Source organism: Oryx dammah, unplaced genomic scaffold (genome assembly GCF_014754425.2).
Source record: "Oryx dammah isolate SB20612 unplaced genomic scaffold, SCBI_Odam_1.1 HiC_scaffold_17, whole genome shotgun sequence".
NCBI lineage: Eukaryota > Metazoa > Chordata > Mammalia > Artiodactyla > Bovidae > Oryx > Oryx dammah.
Genome location: NW_024070201.1, coordinates 78,576,988 through 78,600,452, shown reverse-complemented (window position 1 = coordinate 78,600,452; position 23,465 = coordinate 78,576,988). Strand labels below are relative to the sequence as shown.

Below are 23,465 nucleotides of genomic sequence, written 5' to 3'. Positions count from 1 at the left end.
TCTTTCCTAATTATTTTGTTTCTTCAGATATATGCTCAGAAGTGGGATTGTGGGGTCATAGGGCAATTGTGCTTTTAGTTTTCTGAGGAACCTCTCTACTGTTGTCCATAATGGCTGCCACCATATATTCCCACCAAAAGAGTATGAAGACTCACTTTTTCCCAAATCCTATCCACATTTGTTATTTGTAGAATTTTTGATGATAGCAGTTTTGAAAAGTGTGAGGTGATAACTCATTGTGGTTTCAGGACATGTCTTATTTAACTGTCTTTCACTACCATATTCAGATGCTCTGATGCAACGAAAAAGACAATGTCAGCTGAAGTAAAGTTAATTCAATTTCACATTAATTTTATTAAACTATTGTAATTTAATACAAAAATAATTTGTGATTATTTTGTAAACTTTGACTTGGCTGTCTGAGCTGCTCTGGTTAGCAACTAATCTGATAATATTGCTTAAATCCTTTCTTTTATTTTTATCTGAATTCACTTTTGTATGAACTTAGGAGATTGGACATGTTATCTCCAAGTCCTTTTACCTGGACTATTCTATGGCTTATTAATAATTCAAAATTGCATTTGGTTATCATGGCCATGCTTTAAGTCTAACCACTCCTGGGAACAAGTTATTGCAATACTCAAATAAGGCACAGAGCAAAACGTTGACCGATTTCAGTAGTCTTTCCTCTACTTATCATCCTGATTCTATTTTCCCATTGCTACAGAGCAGCCACACAGTTCCCAGCTGATCTCCATGGAAAACACTACGGAGGTGACTGAGTTCCTCCTTGCGGGGTTATCCGATGACCCGGAAGTGCAGATCCTGCTCTGCATCACTTTCTCTCTCATCTACCTCCTCCCCCTGGTTGGGAGCCCGGGGATCCCCGAGCTGATCCTGCTGGACTCTCGTCTCCACACGCCCGTGGACTTCTTTCTCAGCCAACTCTCGCTGGTGGACTTTGGTTACTCCTCAGCTGTCACTCCCCAAGTGGTGGCTGGATTCCTCACAGGAGACCAAACCATTTCCTACGAGGCGTGTGTCGCCCAGCTCTTCTTCTTCGTAGCCTTTATCACCGTAGAAAGTTTCCTCTTGGCCGCCATGGCTTATGACCGCCATGCAGCCGTGTGCAAACCCCTGCACCGCGCCGCCGCCACGCCGACCAAGGCGCGCGCGCGTCTGCGCCCAGGCTGCTCCCTCTGTGGCTTCCTGAACGCCGCCGGCCGCACTGGGAACGTTTCCAGGCTCTCCTTCTGCAGGTCCAGCGTGGTCAATCGCTTCTTTTGTGACGCTCCTCCCCTGCTGGCTCTCTCGTGCTCAGACAGCTACGTCAGTGAGATGGTTATTCTCTTTGTGGTGGGTTTCAATGACCTCTCTTCTCTTCTGGTCATCTTCATCTCCTACCTGTTTATATTTATCACCATTCTGAGGACGCGCTCTTCTGAAGGCCGCCAGAAGGCCTTCTCCACCTGCGCTTCCCACCTCACCGCTGTCTCCATCTTCTACGGGACAGGCATCTTCATGTACTCACAGCCCAGCTCCAGCCACTCCCTGGGCACAGACAAAGTGGCGTCCGTGTTCTACGCCATGGTCATCCCCATGCTGAACCCACTGGTCTACAGCCTGAGGAACAAGGAGGTCAAGAGTGCCTTTAAGACGGCTGTGGGGAAGGCAAAGTCTTCTATGGGATCTGTTTTTTAATTACATTAAACCTACAATAACTCGACTTTATCCACCTCCAACTATCAGGGGAAAATATTTTCCTGTCTACCCCACACATTTCTAAAGTCTTATGGCAATTTCTCCAGCTGTTGATTAAGTCTGCAAATTAAAATCTCCAAAAATTTGATAACAAGGAAGACTAGGTTACCATGAACATGGGATTTTTGTTTTAAAAATCCTTCCTAGTAAGCCTCCTCACTCACACTCGCACGTGAACATACACATTTACACGTATATATCAGCATATGCATGCCTGTACATCATTCATGAGAAACTCACGAAACCCACACATCTACAGAAGAGAAGTTAGTTAGGACATAAAGTAATGCTCAAAATTCTCCTAGCCAGGCTCCAGTAGTACATAAACTGTGAACTTCCAGATGTTCAGGCTGGTTTTAGAAAAGGCAGAGGAACCAGAGATCAAATTGCCAACATCTGCTGGATCATCGAAAAAGCAAGAGAGTTCCAGAAAAACCTCTACTTCTGCTTTATTGACTATGCCAAAGGCTTTGACTGTGTGGATCACAATAAACTGTGGAAAATTCTGAAAGAGATGGGAGTACCAGAGCACCTAACCTGCCTCTTGAGAAACCTATATGCAGATCAGGAAGCAGCAGTTAGAACTGGACATGGAACAACAGACTGGTTCCAAATAGGAAAAGGAGTACGTCAAGCCTGTATATTGTCACCCTGCTTATTTAACTTATATGCAGAGTACATCATGAGAAACGCTGGGCTGGAAGGAACACAAGCTGGAATCAAGTTTGCTGGGAGAAAAATCAATAACCTCAGATACGCAGATGACACCACCCTTATGGCAGAAAGTGAAGAGGAACTAAAAAGCCTCTTGATGAAAGTGAAGGGGGAGAGTGAAAAAGTTGGCTTAAAACTCAACATTCAGAAAACGAAGATCATGGCATCTGGTTCCATCACTTCATGGCAAATAGATGGAGAAACAGTGGAAACAGTGTCAGACTTTATTTTTGGGGGGCTCCAAAATCACTGCAGATGGTGATTGCAGCCATGAAATTAAAAGATGCTTACTCTTTGGAAGTAAAGTTATGACCAACCTAGATAGCATATTCAAAAGCAGAGATATTACTTTGCCAATATCTAGTCAAGGCTATGGTTTTTCCTGTGGTCATGTATGGATGTGAGAGTTGAACTGTGAAGAAAGCTGAGCACCGAAGAATTGATGCTTTTGAACTGTGGTGTTGGAGAAGACTCTTGAGAGTCCCTTGGACTGCAAGGAGATCCAACCAGTCCATTCTGAAGGAGATCAGCTCTGGATTTCTTTGGAAGGAATGATGCTAAATCTGAAACTCCAGTCCTTTGGCCACCTCATGCGAAGAGTTGACTCACTGGAAAAGACTCTGATGCTGGGAGGGATTGGGGGCAGGAGGAGAAGGGGACGACAGAGGATGAGATGGCTGGATGGCATCACCGACTCGATGGACGTGAGTTTGAGTGAACTCCGGGAGTTGGTGATGAACAGGGAAGCCTGGCATGCTGCAATTCATGGGGTCGCAAAGAGTTGGACACGAGTGAGTGATTGAACTGAACTGAACTGAGATGATTCTATTATTATAATAGAATTTAAAACAATTATTTTGGTGTCTGGGAACACATTCTTAGTATAAATACTTGACTTAATGTAAATAAGATATGTATGTTTGACTTTTTAAAAATTGTATTTCAGTTGAATCTTTTTACATTGAAAAACAATAGGTTCCTATTTAAAAAAAAATAAACTTTATGAAAGTGCTTCCAAAGCTTTTTGAGTATAAATTATTGAGTCTTTGTTTATTCCTATTTTTAATAAAACTGCCTGTCTTTACACAGGCATTTATTTTCCTAAATAAATTTTCATATGAGTCATACCTAAAAATAATGTTTATATGACATTTTAAATAGAGAAAATGTACAGAAATATAAGAGAAAGAAAAGGATCATAAAGGCAAGTTCAATTTACTTAAATAAAAGTATAATATTTAATTTAAAAATTTTGAGCACCAAGAATTACAATAATATTAATAACTTCTTTGCATATAAATGCTATGAATTGTTACTGTCCAAAGGCATTAATATTTTGAGTCTTAAAATATTAACAATTTTGATTTACATATATGTCCATTCTTTTTCTCAGATTTGGCATGCTTTTGCTATTATTTCTTCAAAGATTTCCTGTCCCTTTCTCTTTCTCCTTTTGGGAATTGCATTATGAATATGTTGGATCTTTTGGAGTATCCCACTGTTCTCTGAGACTTTATTTTTTATTCTTTTTTATCTCTGTTCCTAGGACTGTGTATTCTCAACTGACATATCTTAAGGTTCACTGTTGTTTTTTTTTCTTCTGCCAGCTTAAATCTGCTATTCATACACTTTAGTGAATTTTATACTTTATATATTTGGTTTATTTATTTGATTTATTTATTTATGTCCTGGGCTAAAACTGCTAGAGGTCTACTCTACCCAGCGTAATTCAGGATCACTGAGAAGGGCCCCACCTGTGAGACCAAGGAGAAGATTTCTGTGTAAGATGAAAGCCATATCACAACAGTGAAAGGACTCTGCTTTTGACAAGTGGGCTAAGCAACTTTGAGCAGTAAGGAAATACAGTTACTGCTAGGAGCAGGGCAAAATCATGGAGATCCTGTCTAAGGTTCAAGTGCAAAGGAAAGGTTTAAAACTGAGAAGGTAACAGATATTGAGAAATATCTTGTAAACCAGCCTCCATCCTAAAACGTGGCCAGGCTATATGAAGTCTCTTCATATGTGATTCACTGACAGTAACTATAGAAACAAGATCCAAATTCAGTTTGACCTGTCTGTAACTAGATTGACTCAGCTGTCTACACTAATATTCTAGCCAAACAACAACAAGAACAAAAAGTAGACCTGTCTTCAGGCATAAAATCTACCACAAGCTTTATTGCTTTGTACACAATGTTTGGCTTCCAAAACAAAAATGCAAGAAATACAAAGAGGCAATACATTCCTGAGTGACAAAGCAATGACCGAATCAAATGCTGATATGACAGAGATACTGAAACTGTCAGAGAGGCCATACAAAATATTGGGTTGGCCAAAAAGTTCATTTGAGTTTTTCTGTAGCATCATAAAGAAACCCTAACAAATATGTTGGCCAACCAATAAATATGATTAATATTAAAGATTCTGGTGGAAAAGTTGGAAAAACATAACAATCAGGCTGATGATTTTGATAAAGGAATGAAAACTTATAAGAAATTATCAAATGGAAATGCTAAGGTCCAGAGCACCCACAACTGCATGGTCCACGTAAAAAGTCTGGCTGGACTTCTGTTACTATAATGAAGTGGTTAGAGAGGGAACCCTTGTCTCTTACCACTTCTATCCATCATGATAGACATTAATACAGCAAAGCAAGAAAAAAGAAAAAATAACGCATTGGTTGGAAAGGAATAAATAAAATTCCCACAATTCAGAGAATATATGACTTTCTGCTTATAAAATCACAAAGAAAATAACAAAACTATAACTAATGATTTTAGCAAGTTATCAAGAAGATAGGTCAATATTTAAAACTCCATCATAATTCTATATAATGTCAATAAACGATTGGAAATTGTAATTTTATTTATTTTTTGTTTGTTTTTTCCTTGTATTTTAGTTTATTTTTAATTTACTTATCTTAATTGGAAGCTAATTACTTTACAATATTGTAGTGGTTTTGGCCATACACTGACATGACTCAGCCATGGGTGTACCTGTGTTCCCCTTCCTGAACCCCCCTGCCACCTCCCTCCCCATCCCATCCTTCAGGGTTATCCCATGCACTGGCCCTGAGCACCCTGTCTCGTGCATCGAACCTGGACTGGTGATCTGTTTCACATAAGATATACAAATTGTAATTTTAAAGCAGTACCATTTGCAATAGTACCAATGACATAAAGTACTTAAGTATAAACCTTACAAGATATGTGTAAGATGTACTGAAAACTATAAAATTTTGAGGTTTCCCTGGTGGCTCAATGGTAAAGAACCTGCCTGCCCGTGCAGGAGACGCAGGTTCGATCCCTGGGTCAAGAGGATCCCCTGGAAAAGAAAATGGCAACCCACTCCAGTATTCTTTCCTGGAGAATTCCATGGACAGAGGAAAGTGGTGGGCCACAGTCCCTAGGGTTGCAAAAGAGTTAGACATGACTTAGTGATTAAACAAAAACAACAAAATAAATCAGATATAATAAATGGAGAAATTCAGTACACTCATGGATTGGAAGAGTAAATAATTTTAAGATATCTGTGTTCCCAAATCCAAGAAAGAATTTTTGTAAAATTTGGGAAGCACATTGGAATATTTATATGGAAAACCAAATAGATTAGAATAACCAAGATAATTTCAAAGAGCAGCAAAGTTGAAGCACTCACATTCCTCCTTTCCAGATTCACCCTTAAACTACAATAGTCGAGTAGTGCAGTATTGGACAAAGGATAGCTGCATTTGATTAAACGTTACTGGAGCTCGACAGAGATTTGAGAAATATAGCAATATTGATAGTTGACATTTGACAACTTTTGCAAGGCAATTTTAAATAGAAAGTGCATGTATTTTCAACTGATATAGTTGGAATATTTGTTAAAAACTCTAAAAGGCATGTTACAAACCAGGGGAAAGTGTTTACAAATCACATATGAGTCCTTATCAGTAAAGGACTTGCATTTTGGAATACATAAAGTATTCTCACATTGCTATCATAATAAAACAAACACAGTAAAATGAGCAAAAGATTTTAACAGAGTCTTCACAAAAAATGATAATAGGGATGGCAAATAAGCACATGAAAAGGTGTTCAACATAAATAATCAGTCATCAGAGAAATGCAAGCTAAAAACGAGAGAGAGACACACTACAAACCCACCAGAGTAACTGAAAGCCTTGTAAATATCAGATACTGCCAAAGATATGAAGCAATCAGAAGTCTCATACACTGTTGGCAGGAAAGCAGAATAGTATACCATCTTGGAAGACAGGTTGACTATATCGTATAACCCAGAAATCTCATTCCTAAGACTCTATCCAAGTGAAATATAAGCATATGCTCACGTAAAAGGCTGTATGTGAATGTTTATCGACACTTTATTTGTAATAGCTAAAAACTGGAAACAACCCAATTTTCTTTCAACTGTGGAATGGATAAACACTCTGTGCTGAATACACAGAATGCCTCTCAGCAATAAACAGGAACTGACTGCAGAAGAACTACACAAATCCATAAATTGCAAGTTCATTATGCTAAGAGAAAGAAGCCACCCTCAAAAGCCAGCCTATGGTTTGATTCATTTTTTTAATGACATTCTTACAAAGTCAGAACTGTAAGGGCTGCAAACAGGTCCGTGGTTGCTAGGCAGAAGAGGATTAAGCATCAAGAAGCATGGGAAATTAGGTGAGTTGAAAGAACTGTTCTGTATCATGATGGGGTGGTGGCTGTATGGCCACACTCATTTCAACAAGCTGTTAGAGCTATACATTAAAAGTGTGGCTATAACTTTATGTAAATTATGCATCCTCAATCAGACAATGATTTTTCTAAGGCCAAGTAGTGCAAATGAATCGGCGCACTTACTCAACAGGCGCTCACATTCCCCACAGACCGTTTAATTGCTTTTCTGCTAAACAAGTGAGATGAAGAGCTGTGGGTGTTTTCATAAGGGGCCTATTCCCCTGACTGTTCTGTGTCTCTATGACTTCTCTAGGTTCCCGTTCAGTAGCCTTTGGAATCTCCAAAGTTACTACTTTAAACCTCATAGAGGACCAGTGTGTGCACACAGCCCTTTGGTTCCTTTTCTTATTCACCTGAATGTTAATAGTTTCTAGCATACATGTCAGTTTTCCTCCAAACAGGATTTGCTTAGAACCTGCAGCCACAGTCAAAACACTCTAAGATCAGAATTATACTTATTGAGGCTAAAATGATAACCCCTTTCCCGATTGTTTTGTACATCATTTTTCATTTGCTACTCACAGACAGATTTCTGTGAGATCTGTGGGACAGGTAATTTTATTATTTAGTTTCATAAACAGGAAAACAGAGCTTGAAAGAGGTAAATGACTCTTCCAAGGTATCATAAATAATACATTCCAGATATAGGGCTTGAACCCAGGTTTCCTAGTTCCATGTAAATGATTTTTCTTCCTTTTATTCGTGCTTCAGAGACCTTAACATCTTTTTGCCAGTACCCGAGACAGCTTTTCCTATAGGGCTTACACATTCCACCCTGGCTGAGTTTCTGCTGGTTGCCTCTCCCTTTCTGTCAAGGAGCAAGGTAAGCTTCTATGTTTTCCCATATAATTTTAGTGAGAAGTGAAATCCATGCCAAAACAATAAGGAGGCTGGGTCTACTATGAGATATTGTCACAGAAATTGGATGGTTTCAATATTTTCCTCAAACTGTGAGGAGGCACTGGTTATGAAATATCAAAATCTGCATCAGTGGGGGGGAGTTTGTGATGCTCAGGAAACGCCCAGCAGGCAGTGTTCCGAAAGAGGATGAGAGCAAGCAGACGGCACGCATGAAACAGACGATGCTCTGACTTGGAGGCTTCGTTTTGTTTGCTAGCTCTAGGCTTATTATTGAAGTTAAATAGAACGGGGTGAAATGATACTTCTTTAGACCAGCAGAGGGTCACCATGATCATAAAGCCCTTGTTTTCAGCCCGCTTTCCCCCTTGATGTCACTCATATCATCACTAGCACAGCGTGTCATTGTTTCGATGCTCAGTCGTGTCCAGCTCTTTCGTGACCCCGTGGACAGGGGTCCACAGAACCCCTACAGGGTTCCTCTGTTCAAGGGGATTTCTCAGGCAAGATTACTGGAATGCATTGCCATTTCCTTCTCCAGGGGATTTTCCCAACCCAGGGACTGAATTCATGTCTCCTGCATTGCAGGCAGATTCTTTCCAGCTGAGCTGCCTGGGAAGCCCCTAGCACATCCAGAAAAGTTAAAAGAGTGGTGGCTAAGGGCATACGCTTTAAAATCTCTCTCATCTGGGTGTGACTCTTGAATTTATTTTTTATTAGGTGTGGAGTTTTATGAAGTAATCTAGCCTCTCAAATCCTCAGTTTCCTTAACACCAAAATGTGGATAATAATAATCCATACCTTATAACACTGTAGGATAAAGTTGTAGAAAAATATAACTTATAAGTTATTCCTGTCAACTCATAATTACCTTAATAAATGTCATAAGCATTGTGTAAATATTATGCTACCTTACTTAAGTCATACCTGAATGGTCTAGAGGTTTTCCCTACTTTCTTCAATTTAAGTCTGAATTTGGTAATAAGGAGTTCGTGATCTGAGCCAGTCAGCTCCTGTTCTTGTTTTTGTTGACTATATAGAGCTTCTCCATCTTAGGCTGCATAGAATATAATCAATCTGATTTTAGTGTTGACCATCTGGTGATGTCCATGTGTAGAGTCTTCTCTTGTGTTGTTGGAAGAGGGTGTTTCTATGACCAGTGCATTTTCTTGGCAAAACTCTATTAGCCTTTGCCCTGCTTCATTCTGCATTCCAAGGCCAAATTTGCCTGTTACTCCAGGTGTTTCTTGACTTCCTACTTTTGCATTCCAGTCCCCTATAATGAAAAGGACATCTTTTTTGGGTGTTAGTTCTAAAAGGTCTTGTAGGTCTTCATAAAACCGTTCAACTTCAGCTTCTTCAGCATTACTGGTTGGGGCATAGACTTGGATAACTGTGACATTGAATGGTTTGCCTTGGAGACGAACAGAGATCATTCTGTCGGTTTTGAGCTTGCATCCAAGTATTGCATTTTAGACCCTTTTGTTGACCATGATGGCTACTCCATTTCTTCTGAGGGATTCCTGCCCACAGTAGTAGATATAATGGTCATCCAAGTTAAATTCACCCATTCCAGTCCATTTTAGTTCACTGATTCCTAGAATGTTGACGTTCACCCTTGCCATCTCTTGTTTGACCACTTCCAGTTTGCCTTGATTCATGGACCTGACATTCCAGGTTCCTATGCAATATTGCTCTTTACAGCATCGGACCTTGCTTCTATCACCAGTCACATCCACAGCTGGGTATTGTTTTTGCTTTGGCTCCATCCCTTCATTCTTTCTTAGTTATTTCTCCACTGATCTCCAGTAGCATATTGGGCACCTAATGACCTGGGGAGTTCCTCTTTTGGTATCCTATCATTTTGCCTTTTCATACTGTTCATGGGGTTCTCAAGGCAAGAATACTGAAGTGGCTTGCCATTCCCTTCTCCAGTGGACCATGCTCTGTCAGCCTTTGACTGTGTGGATCACAATAAACTGTGGAAAATTCTGAAAGAGATGGACATACCAGAACACCTAACCTGCCTCTTGAGAAATATGTATGCAGGTCAGGAAGCAACAGTTAGAACTGGACATGGAACAACAGACTGGTTCCAAATAGGAAAAGGATTACGTCAAGGCTGTATATTGTCACCCTGCTTATTTAACTTCTATGCAGAGTACATCATGAGAAACGCTGGACTGGAAGAAACACAAGGTGGAATCAAGATTGCTGGGAGAAATATCAATAACCTCAGATATGCAGATGACAACACCCTTATGGCAGAAAGTGAAGAGGAGCTAAAAAACCTCTTGATGAAAGTGAGAGAGGAGAGCAAAAAAAGTTGGCTTCAAGCTCAACATTCAGAAAACAAAGATCATGGCATCCGGTCCTATCACTTCATGGGAAATAGATGGGGAAACAGTAGAAACGGTGTCAGGCTTTATGTTTTTGGGCTCCAAAATCACTGCAAATGGTGACTGCAGCCATGAAATTAAAAGACGCTTACTCCTTGGAAGAAAAGTTATGACCAACCTAGACAGTATATTCAAAAGCAGAGACATTACTTTGCTGACTAAGGTCCGTCTAGTCAAGGCTATGGTTTTTCCTGTGGTCATGTATGGATGTGAGAGTTGGACTGTGAAGAAGGCTGAGTGCCAAAGAATTGATGCTTTTGAACTGTGGTGTTGGAGAAGACTCTTGAGAGTCCCTTGGACTGCAAGGAGATCCAACCAGTCCATTCTGAAGGAGATAAGCCCTGGGATTTCTTTGGAAGGAATGATGCTAAAGCTGAAACTCCAGTACTTTGGCCACCTCATGCGAAGAGTTGACTCATTGGAAAAGACTCTGATGCTGGGAGGGATTGGGGGCAGGAGGAGAAGGGGACGACTGAGGATGAGACGGCTGGATGGCATCACAGACTCGATGGACATGAGTATGAGTGAACTCCGGGAGTTGGTGATGGACAGGGAGGCCTGGCATGCTGTGATTCATGGGGTTGCAAAGAGTTGGACACGACTGAGCGACTGAACTGAACTGAACTGAAGTCATGAGGATAAAATGAAATATATACACAGTTGCATATATAAAAAGCTCTTACTAGAGATTATAGAACAAAGTATATGCTAAAAAGTTCTTTATATTAGTTTAGGATGAACAAATACAGTTGTCTTTATGCTCTGGAATGAAAATTGTGAAGGGGAAGATGGTAAAGAAGAATGCTTACTAATAAACGGAAGCTATGATATAGGCTTCAAGTCCAAATGAAAAAATTTAGAATGTGAAGATCACCTCAAAAGCAGATCTGAAAGCTAATCAAATGCAATTTCAACCCTAGAGTTTTGTGATGCAGATTATAGGTGACGGCCATGGGAGTAAGTTGAAGCAGAAGAAGACTGTTTCACCCCAAGGTAAAATATGGATCTCAAAGAATAAATTGAGCAAATGGCCCCTACAGCCAATGACAGGTAGGGAAGACACAGTGAGGCCTGCTGCAGGGCTCAGAAGATCTGAGTGGACATAGTGTGTGTGTGCTCAATAGCTCAGTCATGTCCAGCTTTTTGAGATTTCATGGACTGTAGCCTAACAGGCTCCTCTGTCCATGGAATTTTCCAGGCAGGAAAGAGGAGCCTGGTGGGCTACAGTCCATTTCCTACTCAAGGGAATCTTCCTGACCCAGGGATTGAACCTATGTCTCTTGAGCCTCCTGCATTGGCAGGTAGATTCTTTACCACTGTGTCACCTGTATGAGGAAAGACTAGTTAAGAAGAGAGGCTATTACACTTCACAAATAATCCACAACCTGAAGACTTGAATATTGCATCCTACTTTTTTCAAACCAAGATAGAAACCATGCTTTCATCCTAATATATTATTAGAGCTGACACTCATCAGGCTGATGCTTATTACTTCTCATGCATTCTTTTATTAACTTTAACTATGGCCCCATTCACAGTACATCTTTGTTTTTAATGATGAAAAATGTGAGGCTCAGGAAACTTAAGTTAGGACAGTGTCTCCTGATAGTAAATGGTAGGGTACTTTTAGAATGTGCTCCACCTCTTCCCAGATCTTGAGTTCTTACACTCAGTGCATTTTCTTCTGCGCTGTTATTGCCGGTTGGATATATTTGCTGTTGCAGTCATTCTGCCGTAGATGCATATGTCTCTGTTACCTCATCGTAAGTCCCAAATCCAGAGACAGTATATTAGTTCTTTCAGTATTCCTAATAGCTAATACTGAGTGTGGTCCAGCGGATTCAGTGAAAGACATAAGTTGAATTAATTCACTTCAATTCAAATTTCAGTTACTATCATGAGAACTAGGAACTAGTCTATCCAAGCACAAAGCTTGGCTCTGCTGGTTACTTTTCATGTGAATCAAATTAAACAATCTTTTGGAGCCTAAGTTATCCCATAAAATCAGTGATGGTAATCACTAATGACTATGAACCTCATAGCATTGTGGAGAGGATGAAATGAATATATGTACATACAGTCAGTCTTCAGATTCACAGATTGTCCTATAGTTAAAATGTATTTTAATCCTAAAATAAATATTTGCAGAGCTTTTGTGATCATTTAGGGACATGTTCAGAGTGGTGAAAAATCTGTGTTGCTTGACATTCACATTTCCAGCAGAGGTTGAACAAGGCAATTGCTCTGCCTTCTTAGTTCCGTTTCCATGCTGTAATTGTTTTTTATGTTTTAATATTTAATTAAAGGGTAATTGCTTTACAATGTTGCATTGGTTTCTTCCGTACAACAGAATGAATCAGTCATAGTGTAGTGAAGTCGCTCAGTTGTGTCCGACTCTTTGTGACCCCATGGACTGTAGCCCACCAGGCTCCTCTGACCATGGGATTTTCCAGGCAAGAGTAATGGAGTGGGTTGCCATTGCCTTCTCCAGGGGATCTTCCCGACCCAGGGATCGAACCCAGGTCTCCTGCATTGTAGGCAGATGCTTTTATCGTCTAAGCCACCAGGGAAGTCTATCAGCCATAAATATATACATATGTCCCCTCCTTCTTGAGCCTCCCTCCCTCCTACCGCCAACCTCATCCCACCCCTTTAGGTGGGACTGAACGCCTTGTGTTATACAGCGTCTTCCCCTGGCTGTCTCTCTTACACACAGCAATGTCTCTGCTTCAGTGCCCCTCTCTCAGCTCATGCCACCCTCTCCTTTCCCCCGTGTCCACAAGCCTGATCTCCGTGGCTGTGACTCTATTCCTGCCCAGTAACGGTACAGCTCATCTGTCCCATTTTTCTAGATTTCGTGTATACGTGCTGTTGCTTTTCACTCGCTAAGTTGTGTCTTTTGCAACCCCACGGACCGCAACATGCCAGGCCTCCCGTCCCTTACTGCCGGGGTCCAGCCCCGGTGGATCCAGGGAATTCGAAGGGTGGACGGAGTCGGCGAGGAAAGACTTATTTATTTATTAATATAAGTTAGATTAGGAAGAAATAGTGTAGCAGGAAGACTAAGTGGAGGAAGAGGGCTGAATAGCTTGGGTTACGTGGAAAACCAATAAAGCTCCAGACAAGGAGACTGCACCCTCTACGTTAGGCCGCCAGCGCCTGTTTGAATATCGGAGAGCGCCCCGCCCTGGGCTCTCTCTCTTACCGATCTTAGAAGCCGGGACAAGTAAGTAGACACAGTGAGCCTCCACGTTCCAAGGGATCAGCCTGAAAAGGAGAGGGAGGGAGCAAGAGAAAGAATCGACAAGGGGGAGGCCAGGCTTGTGCAAAAACCCCCTCCAACTTTATTATTTAAAAGGTGTTTATATACCCTAAATTTTACATAATGGAAGATACAGAGTCACGCAGGGGCAGCAGCCCAGACCCTTTCTGTATATCTTTTTTTGTATACAAAAGGTCTCAGGTGATTTACATTATCTTCTGGCCAGGAGGCTTGCTAACACTTATTTTGGCTCTCTTTCTTAATGAATGTTAATCTCGTTTCCCCTGAAGTGTTTTTCTTTAATCTGCATCTCCTTAAAGCATTAAAGTTACATCTCTGTAGAACAAAGGTGCAGTGGGTTATAACAAAGAAGGTACTTAACTCAAAGATCTAATGTTGCTAATATCAGGCCTACTACTTGTTTTTCTATATACCAACTATATCTAAAAATAAAGGATATGAAAATTTGGCAGCAAGTATTGGCTCAACAAATGAAACTTTTAATCAGTCCTATTCTAATGATGTTGACTCCTGGGAAGCCCTTACGTTCCTAGGATGTTTTAAGCTTCCTGTGCCTCCTGCGGTCAGGAGGCCTCAAACAATCACATGCGCAGCTGTACGAGTCCTGCAGGCAGGCTAGAAAGCCATCAGAGGGGTTTTTGGATTGAAACACTCTTTCAAATGCAGAAGACTAAAGCCCTGAATTGACTTTTTCCAGAGAATGTCAGAAGAGTGGAAAAGCAGACAGATTCTTATTTTTTGGGGGGTGGATGCTCAGGAAATTCCAGGGGGAAAACCTGAGGTCTGATTAGCCTTGTCATCAGAGCTCTGCTGCATGACCTTGTCACGGGTGGAATTCCTCACGCTGGCTCCCAGCACCTTACCACTTCCCGGAGTTTGCCCAAGTCCGTTGTCCATTGAATCTGTGGTGCGATCCAACCGTCTGATCCTTTGCTGCTCTCTTTTCCTTTTCCCTTCAATTTTTCCAAGCCTCAGGGTCTTTTCCAATGAACCGGCTCTTCGCATCAGGTGGCCAAATTATTGGAGCTTCAGCTTCAGCATCAATTCTTCCAGTGAGTATTCAGAGTTGATTTCCTTTAGAGTTACTAGTTTGATTTCCTTGCAGTCCAAGGGACTCTCAAGAATATATATATATAGTAGTCCATTTTATATATGTACTACAATTTCTTTGTTTGCCACTTTATTTTTTACTGAAGTATAGTTGATTTACAATGTTGTGTTAGCTTCTGGTGTACAAGAGTGATTCAGTCATACGCTCTTTTTCATATTATTTGCCACTGTGGTTTATTACAGGACTGAATATAGTTCCCTGTGCTATACAGGAGGACCATGCTGTTTATTCCTTCTGTGTCTGTCTTGCATCTGCTAATCCCGAGCTCCCAGTCCAGCTCTCCCGACTCCTGTCCCCCTAGGCAACCGCAAGTCTGTGTCGGTGCGTCTCTCTCTGGTTCATGGATAGATTCATTTCCATCATATTTTAGATTCCACATGTAGATGATACCATACGATATGTCTTTCTCTGTTTTACTTCACATCATGTGATGGTCTCTAGTTCCATCCTTTTAGTTGCAAATGGCATTATTTCATTCTTTTTGTGGCTGAGTACTCTCTCTCTCTCTCTCTCTTGTGTGTGCGTGTGTGTGTGTGTGTGTGTGTGTGTGTGTCTCACACCTTCTTTATCCACTCAGCTGTCAGTGGATATGTAGGTTGTCTCCGTGTTGGGGCCATTGCCAATGGCACCGCTGTGAACGTAGTGAAAGGGCCTCAGCCATGGCTCTGTGACCCCCTTTGTGACCCCATGGACTGCAACCTGCCAGGCGCTTCTGTCCACGGATCTCTCCGGTCCAGAACACTGGAGTGGGTAGCCAGTATTCTCCTTCTCCAGGGGATCTCCCCAAGCCAGGGACCGAACCCAGGTCTCCTGCATTGCAGACGGACTCTTCACCATCTGAGCTGCCAGGGGAGCCCATGAACATAGGGTGCATGTATCTTTTTGAACTATACTTTGGCCCTGATATATGCCAGGAGTGGGATTTATGGATCACATGGCAACTCTATTTTTAGCTTTTTAAGGCCCCACCATGCTTTTCTCCATAGTGGCTGCACCAATGTACATTCCCACCAACGGTGTAAGAAGGTTCCGTTTTCTCCACATCTTCTCTAGCGTTTACATGTAGACTTTTTAATGAGAACCACTCTGACCAACGTGAAGTGGTACCTCATTGTGATTTTGATTTTGTTCGCCACTTTGAATAATCCTCAAACAGGCAAATAGCAACATAAAAGTATCTCCCAGCGAATTCCCTGGCGGTCCAGGGGTTAGGACTTTAATTTCTTTACCCATTCATCTCTTGATGGACACCTAGGTTTCCGCCATGGTTACTATATAAGGGTTTTCATGCAGTCTTTGTAGAGTCAGTTTTTCAAATTTTAATGCTTCCTGTTGTGTGACTTTTTTAATTTAAAAAATTAAATTTTCCTGAGAATAGTGCTAAAAGAAGACTGTGATTAGCCTTAAGGAGATTATAAGTATATGACATATAGAGCTGTTGGCTGTGAGACCAATATTAATGAATCAACAGTATATATTAAATAAGATGTCTTTAAAGAGAAACATACATAAACAATATTTTGGGTTGATTGATGAAAATGTGACCAAGGTCTTGCAGGAAACTATCTGTGTATTTTTGCTGGGAGCAAAGAAGCATTCATGAATCCGTTGCTCACTGTTACTTTATAGAACCTAACTGCTGTGGACAGTGGGATCAGCTGTGACGTGTGTGTGTGTGTGTCTGTGTGTCTGTGTGTGTCTGTGTGTCTGTGTGTGTGTGTGTGTGTTCCCAAAAGTGAGCACTGTAGGAGGGTAAGCTGCTTCTCCTCTCAGTAGATATGATTTGGAAGATGGAGTCATTCCAGAAGATGGAGTCATTCCAGATAGATGTGACCTTCAGTTCAGTTCAGTTCAGTCGCTCAGTCACGTCTCTCTCCTTGCTACCCCATGGACTGCAGCACGCCAGGCCTCCCTGTCCATCACCAACACCCGGAGTTTACTCAGACTCCTGTCCATTGAGTCAGTGATGCCATCCAACCGTCTCATCCTTGGTCGTTCCCTTCTCCTCCCACCTTCAATGTTTCCCAGCATCAGAGTCTGAAAAGTGAGTCAGTTATTTGCATCTGGTAGCCAAAGTATGAATAGTATGACGACCTTAGACAAGGTGGTCATAACCCTTTCTTTACCTCAGTTTCTCATATACAAAATTAGTAAATGGGGTGACTGATCCATGAAACCCTTCAATTTAACTATTAATTTTTTTACTAATTTTCTTATGTGTATGCTTTAGAGCTGGAGAGCAAATGATCGCCGTAATTGGAATCGTTCACAGAGCATTTATGCATTCCAGCTCCACTGTTCCCTGTCTTTTTCATTCCTCTGCTCCTGTACTTCTCATTGTTGCAGGGCATCCTGTGATTCCTAAATGACACCCAGGGAGAACAAATCAGAAGTGACTGAATTCATCCTCCTAGGACTTACTGATGCCCCAAGACTACAGGTCCCACTCTTGACGCTGTTTACCCTCGTTACCTTATCGCTCTAGTTGGAAATCTGGGGATGATCATGTTGATTCTGTTGGACCCTCACCTTCACACTCCTGTGTGCTTTTTCCTGAGTAATCTCTGTGGTGGACTTTGGTTACTCCTCAGCAGTCACACCCAGTGTGACAGCAGGATTCCTTACAGGAAACCAGGTCATTTCTTACAATGCATGTGCTGCTCAGATGTTCTTTTTTATAGCCTTGCTGTGGAAAATGATCTCTTGGCTTCAACAGCTTATGACTGCGACGCAGCAGTGTGCAAGCCTCTGCGTTATGCCACCTCCATGACGACAAATAAGTGTGCTTGTCTTGTCAGCGGCTCTTATGCGTCTGGTGTTCTGAATGCCTCTGTAAATGTTGGAGACACGTTCAGTCTCTCTTTCTGCAGGTCCAGTGTGGTCCATCACTTCTTCTGTGATGTTCCAGCAGTCGTGATTCTTTCTTGCTCTGATAAGCACATCAGTGAGTTGGTTCTTGTTTATATTAATACCTTCCATGCGGTTTTTACTCTCATGATTATCTTTATTTCCTACCTGCTCATATTTATCACCATTCTGAAGATGCACTCAGCTGAGGGATATCAGAAGGCTTTGTCCACCTGCGCTTCTCACCTCACTGCTATCTCCATTGTGGGACAGTCATCTTCATGTACTGACAGCCCCCCTCCAGTCATGCCATGGATACAGATAAAATGGTCTCTGTGTTAGATGCTATGCTCATCCCTATGCTAAACCCTGTGGTCTATAGCCTGAGGAAGAGGGAGGTCAAAAGTGCATTCAAGAAGGTTGTTGAGAAATCAAAATTGTCTCTAGGATTAGCTTTTTAATAATGTAGGATCCAGAAAAGTTAGAGTCATCTCTAAGGTATCCTTTGCTCAGTAACTCACATGTTAAGGCCCACACTGCACTTATCTTCCTGAGGAGATATGCCCCCATCATATAATGTCCGATTCCTAGTGGAAACCTATTAATTATTATCCTGTTGATGCAAATATACATGCAAAAATAGGAGATAACACAAGCCTAGAGTTAGAACTGCATTCCTTTGTCCCATGTATGTACATACAAACGAGCAGGAAATTTGTTAAATAAATAAATCACATATGGCTAGTTTTTGAAAAAGAAAAGTATTTTAAATGATCAATTGGGGTGCCATATGATCCAATAATTCCACACCTGAGAATGTATCAGGACAAAACTATAATTAAAAAACATACCTGCACCCTTATGTTCATGTCAGCGCTATTTGCAAGAGCTAAGACGTGGAAATAACCTCTACGTCCGCTGACAGATGAATGGGTAAAGAAGATGTGGTCCATGTATACGATGGAACACTACTCAGCTCTAAACACAAGAACAGCATCTGTACAACAGGGAGGGACCTGGAGATGATCATACCGGATAAAGTCAGAAAGACAAACACCTGTGATACCCTCTACATGTGGGATCTAAAATATGATCCAAATGAAATTACCTACAAAACAAACTGTCTTGCAAGACACAAAGAACAGGCTGGTGGTTGCCAAGGGGAAGGGAGATGAAGGAGAGCTGGATCGGGAGTTGGGATGAACAGATGAAAACTATCACATATGAAATGGATGAACAGCAAGGCCCCACTGTATAACAGGCTGTTTCCATTTTTCCCATCTATTTGCCATGGAGTGATGGGACCAGATGCCATGATCTTAGTGTTTTGAATGCTGAGTTTTAAGCCAGCTTTTTCACTCTGCTCTTTCACTTTCATCAAGAGGCTTTTTAGTTCCTCTGCACTTTCTGCCAAAAGGGTGATGTCATCTGCATATCTGTTATCTCTGGACAATCTTGATTCCAACTTGTGCTCCATCCAGCCCAGCGTTTCTCACAATGTACTCTGCATAGAAGTTAAATAACCAGGGTGACAATATACAGCCTTGACGTACTCCTTTTCCTATTTGGAACCAGTCTGTTGTTCCATGTCCAGTTCTAACTGCTGCTTCCTGACCTGCTTACAGATTTCTCAGGAGGCAGGTAAGGTAGTCTGGTATTTCCATCTCTTTTAGAATGTTCCACAGTTTGTTGTGATCCACATAGTCAAAATGGACATGAGTTTGGGTAAACTCCAGGAGTTGGTGGTGGACAGGGAGGCCTGGCGTGCTGCAGTTCATGAGGTCACAAAGAGTCAGACATGACTGAGTGACTGAACTGAACTGAACACAGTCAAAGGCTTTAGCGTAGTCACTGAAGTAGAAGTAGATGTTTTTCTGGAATTCTCTTGCTTTTTCTATGATACAACTAATGTTGGCAATTTGATCTTTGGCTGCTCAGCCTTTTATAAATCCATCTTGTACTTACGTATATATTCAAACTAAAACATAAATTCCATATAAGAAATAGCTTCATCTGCTTTATTCGTAACTCCTTGGTAAAAGTGAGTGAAAGCATTAGTTGCTCAGTCACGTCCAACTCTTTGTAGCCCTCCAGACTCCTCTGTCCATGGAATTTTCCAGGCAAGAATACTGGAGTTGATAGCCATTCTTGCATTGAAGGCAGATTCTTTCTCATCTGAGTTACCAGTGAAGCCCCTAGTCCTTGGTACCTAAATCAATTTCTGGATCATAGGAGAGTTAAATAAATATTTTTAAATGAATGACTGTCTGAATGAATGGATGGATGAAGCTTTTATTTCAGCTTCACCCATGAGGATGAATATATTAATTATTTGAATCAAGATATTTATAATTCATTCATAAAATAACCCTTCTATGTAAAATTAGCATTTCAAGAGGCATGACTGGTGTTTTGTTTGACTGAAATATTTTCTACATTGTCACTCAGTGTTTTTAATTCCCACTGACAGACACAATGATTATCTGGAAACTTTGTCATCTTTCCTTAGAAATGATATCTCATTGACAACACATCAAATAGATTCTATTTAGTAAGTCATAAAAGACAAAGAGCTGACTTATTTGAAAAGACCCTGATGCTGGGAAAGATTGAGGGCGGGAGGAGAAGGGGACGACAGAGGATGAGATGGTTGGAGGGCATCACTGACTCAATGGACACGAGTTTGAGTGAACTCTGGGAGTTGGTGATGGACAGGGAGGCCTGGCGTGCTGCAGTCCATGGGGTCACAAAGAGTCAGAGACGACTGAGTGACTGAACTGAACTGAACTGAAAAGACAAAATGTACCAAACTATTTTAATGCTTAATATCTGAATTGGTTATGGTAATGGAGTTCATTCCAGTGATTCTAAGCTTCCATAGATAATGCAAACATAATAGTACTTATCAATAGTAAACATAATCTATATTAAATATCTGAGTAGAATAATATTTTTGTGTTTTGTTTTGATCCTTGGGGCGTTCAATTCTGTAATAAAGATGCCATAGGAACTTGCGCTGATATTCCATTCTCTGTGTCTACATACTTAGAGGCTTCTGTACTCCCAGTATTTGCAAGACTGTGTTTGGATGTACTGAGATGGACACCGTGTGGACGGATGTTTTAATCCAAATATATTCTCTTCTGGCTCTAAGTTTATGATGATAATGACGTGTCTTCTACTGGGGCCATTTAAACGCTGCTTTTTAAACTTTTAATATTTTATTTTTAATTGTAGGATAATTATAATATTGTGACGTTTTTCATACAGCACCATGAAATGGCCATAGGTGTACGTATGCGGCCTCCCTCTTGTACTTCTCTCCCCCCCTCCCCCACCCCCAGCCCTCTAGGTTGTCACAGATCACCAGGAAAGTCCCACTGGCTATCTATTTTACGTATGACCTTGTGTGTGTTTCAGTGCTATCCTCTCAAATCATCCCACCCTCTCCTTCCCCCACTGTGTCTCTTTATGTCTGTGTCTCCTTTGCTGCCCTGTTCATAGGATCATTGGTACCATCTTTCTAGATTCCATATGTATGTGTTAATATACAGTACTTATCTTTCTGACTTTCTTCATTCTGTATATTAGGCTCTAAGTTCATCCATTTCATTAGAACTGACTCAAATGTGTTCCTTTTTATAGTTCAGTAATAGTCCATTGTGTATATGTACCACAACTTCCTTATCCATTTATCTGTCAATGGACATTAAGGTTGTTTCCATGTGCTAGTTACTGTAAATAATAAATGCTTTTAGAATACGTTTTAGATTTACAGAATAGGAGCAAAGACAAGGTGAGCCACAAAACAGAAAGAACTTGGATTACTGTTCTACTGAGTTTCCATAGAACCACTAACTGAACAATATTTGAGCAAGAAAAATCTCTGTGGTTAAGCCACAGCCATTTTGGACTTTGCTTGTAAACAGCAAATATTATAGTATTATTTATACCAACTAACATAAAGAGATTCCCCAAAGACAATCTGGATGCTGCTTGCAAGAAGTGGAAGGACATTGTGGCAAGAAATACCATGAAGTGTCTACAGCACAATTTAATTTCACTAATATTTGTCAATTGTCAATCAGCTTCTAAAACATAACCAGGAGAAAAAAACCCCACAAGTTTTGGGGGAAAAAAGAGACCATTCCAACCAAATTTTCTTATCTAAGGAAACTTACTAAAGTCTTCTGAGCTTCTTGGATGTGCTTATATTCATGGTTTTGTGTGTCCTGTGTTTTACTTATATGCTTGTGTTGTTATATGGTAGAAAAAATATGAACATATGAATGAATCAAATATAATTAATGAAGTTTATTACAAGCAGGGCACCAAATACTCAAAGACCCCTGTGGACATCCTCATTCAGATATCATATAATTGGACATAACATTTTCTTTTTTCTTGATGATAGACTTTTGAAGGAGAAATGGTAATATTATCTCAGTAATTTAGAAGTAGTGTGGGCCCTAAAATGTGGATAATTTCATGGTTAAAGACAGGAGAGGAATGCAACTAAGTTATTTGAAGTATTACAGCTTTAAAAGGTGAAGCCTAGAGACAAGCTTGCTTTTTCAACTGCCTTCTTGAAAGCACTTTTAACCTCCTTGTTTCTTAAACTATAGACCAGGGGGTTCAGCATGGGGATGACCATTGTATAGAACACAGATGCGATTTTGTCTGTGTCCATGGAATGACTGGAGCTGGGCTGGGAGTACATAAAGATGGCGGTCCCATAGAAGACGGAGACTGTGGTGAGGTGAGAAGTGCAGGTGGACAAAGCCTTCTGATATCCCTCAGCCGAGTGCATCTTCAGGATGGTGACAAATATAAACAGGTAGGAAATCAAGATAACCAAGAGGGCAAAAAAGATATTGAAGCTTGCCACAAAGGCAAGAACTAGCTCACTAACATGTCTATCAGAGCAAGAGAGAGCCATGACTGCTGGAACATCACAGAAAAAGTGATGGACTAGATTGGACCTACAGAAAGAGAGACTGAATGTGTCCCTGATGTGAACAGAGGCATTCAGAAAGCTGTAAATGTAGGAGCCTGCGGCCAGACCCACACACACACTGGTTGTCATGGTGGCTGTGTAGTGTAGGGGTTTGCACACGGCTGCATAGCGATCATAAGCCATTGAGGCCAAGAGGAAATTTTCCACGGTGGCCAGGGCTACAAAAAAGAACATCTGAGCAGCACACGCATTGTAGGATATGACCTGGTCTCCCATAAGCAGCTCAGCCATAACCTTGGGAGTGACAGCCGTAGAATAGCAAAAGTCCACTAAAGACAAGTTACTAAGGAAAAAGTACATGGGAATGTGAAGACGAGAGTCCGTGAGAATCAGAACAATCATCCCCAGGTTTCCAGCCATGCTGAAGAGGTAGATGAGGGTAAACACGATGGACAAGGGCACCCGCAGCCCGGGGGCACTGGTTAGTCCCAGCAGGATGAATTCAGTCACTTCTGTATTATTCTCCATGGATGCGGTTTGGGAATCACAAGATGCCCTGGAGCAATGAGAAACAAAGGAACAGAGAAACTGAATGGCGAGAAATTGAAACAGGCAGGTAACTAGATGATTGGTAGGTGCGTGTCATCACTGCATTATGGCAGTAACTATAGCTCCAGTATTAGTCATATAAATGTGGCTGACAACAAGTTTTGATGCATATTAATAAATTATAGAGTTATACATTGTTGAAACTGAAGGGTCTTTACGGTTCATCTCCTGCCATCTAAATTTTATAAATTTATAA

At 41.1% G+C, this 23,465-nt stretch overlaps 2 protein-coding genes and 1 pseudogene across 2 annotated transcripts; 2 read left to right on the top strand and 1 right to left on the bottom strand.

Annotated features, from left to right (window-relative positions):
* The first annotated feature begins 714 nt into the window (after nt 1–714).
* On the top strand, nt 715–1,701 carry LOC120877099 (olfactory receptor 5B12-like). Its single transcript, XM_040259428.1, has one exon. The coding sequence runs from the start codon at nt 757–759 to the stop codon at nt 1,699–1,701; it is 945 nt and encodes a 314-aa protein (XP_040115362.1). The 5' UTR covers nt 715–756.
* Nucleotides 1,702–17,221: 15,520 nt separating this feature from the next.
* LOC120877098 lies at nt 17,222–18,164 on the top strand (annotated as a pseudogene).
* A 4,079-nt stretch (nt 18,165–22,243) lies between these two features.
* Nucleotides 22,244–23,188, bottom strand: LOC120877097 (olfactory receptor 5B3-like). Its single transcript, XM_040259426.1, has one exon. The coding sequence runs from the start codon at nt 23,186–23,188 to the stop codon at nt 22,244–22,246; it is 945 nt and encodes a 314-aa protein (XP_040115360.1).
* Between the last annotated feature and the right edge of the window lie 277 nt (nt 23,189–23,465).

Coding starts and splice junctions, on each gene's coding strand:
- LOC120877099 (XM_040259428.1), top strand. CDS start 757: ATGGAAAACACTACGGAGGTGACTGAGTTCCTCCTTGCGGGGTTATCC.
- LOC120877097 (XM_040259426.1), bottom strand. CDS start 23,188: ATGGAGAATAATACAGAAGTGACTGAATTCATCCTGCTGGGACTAACC.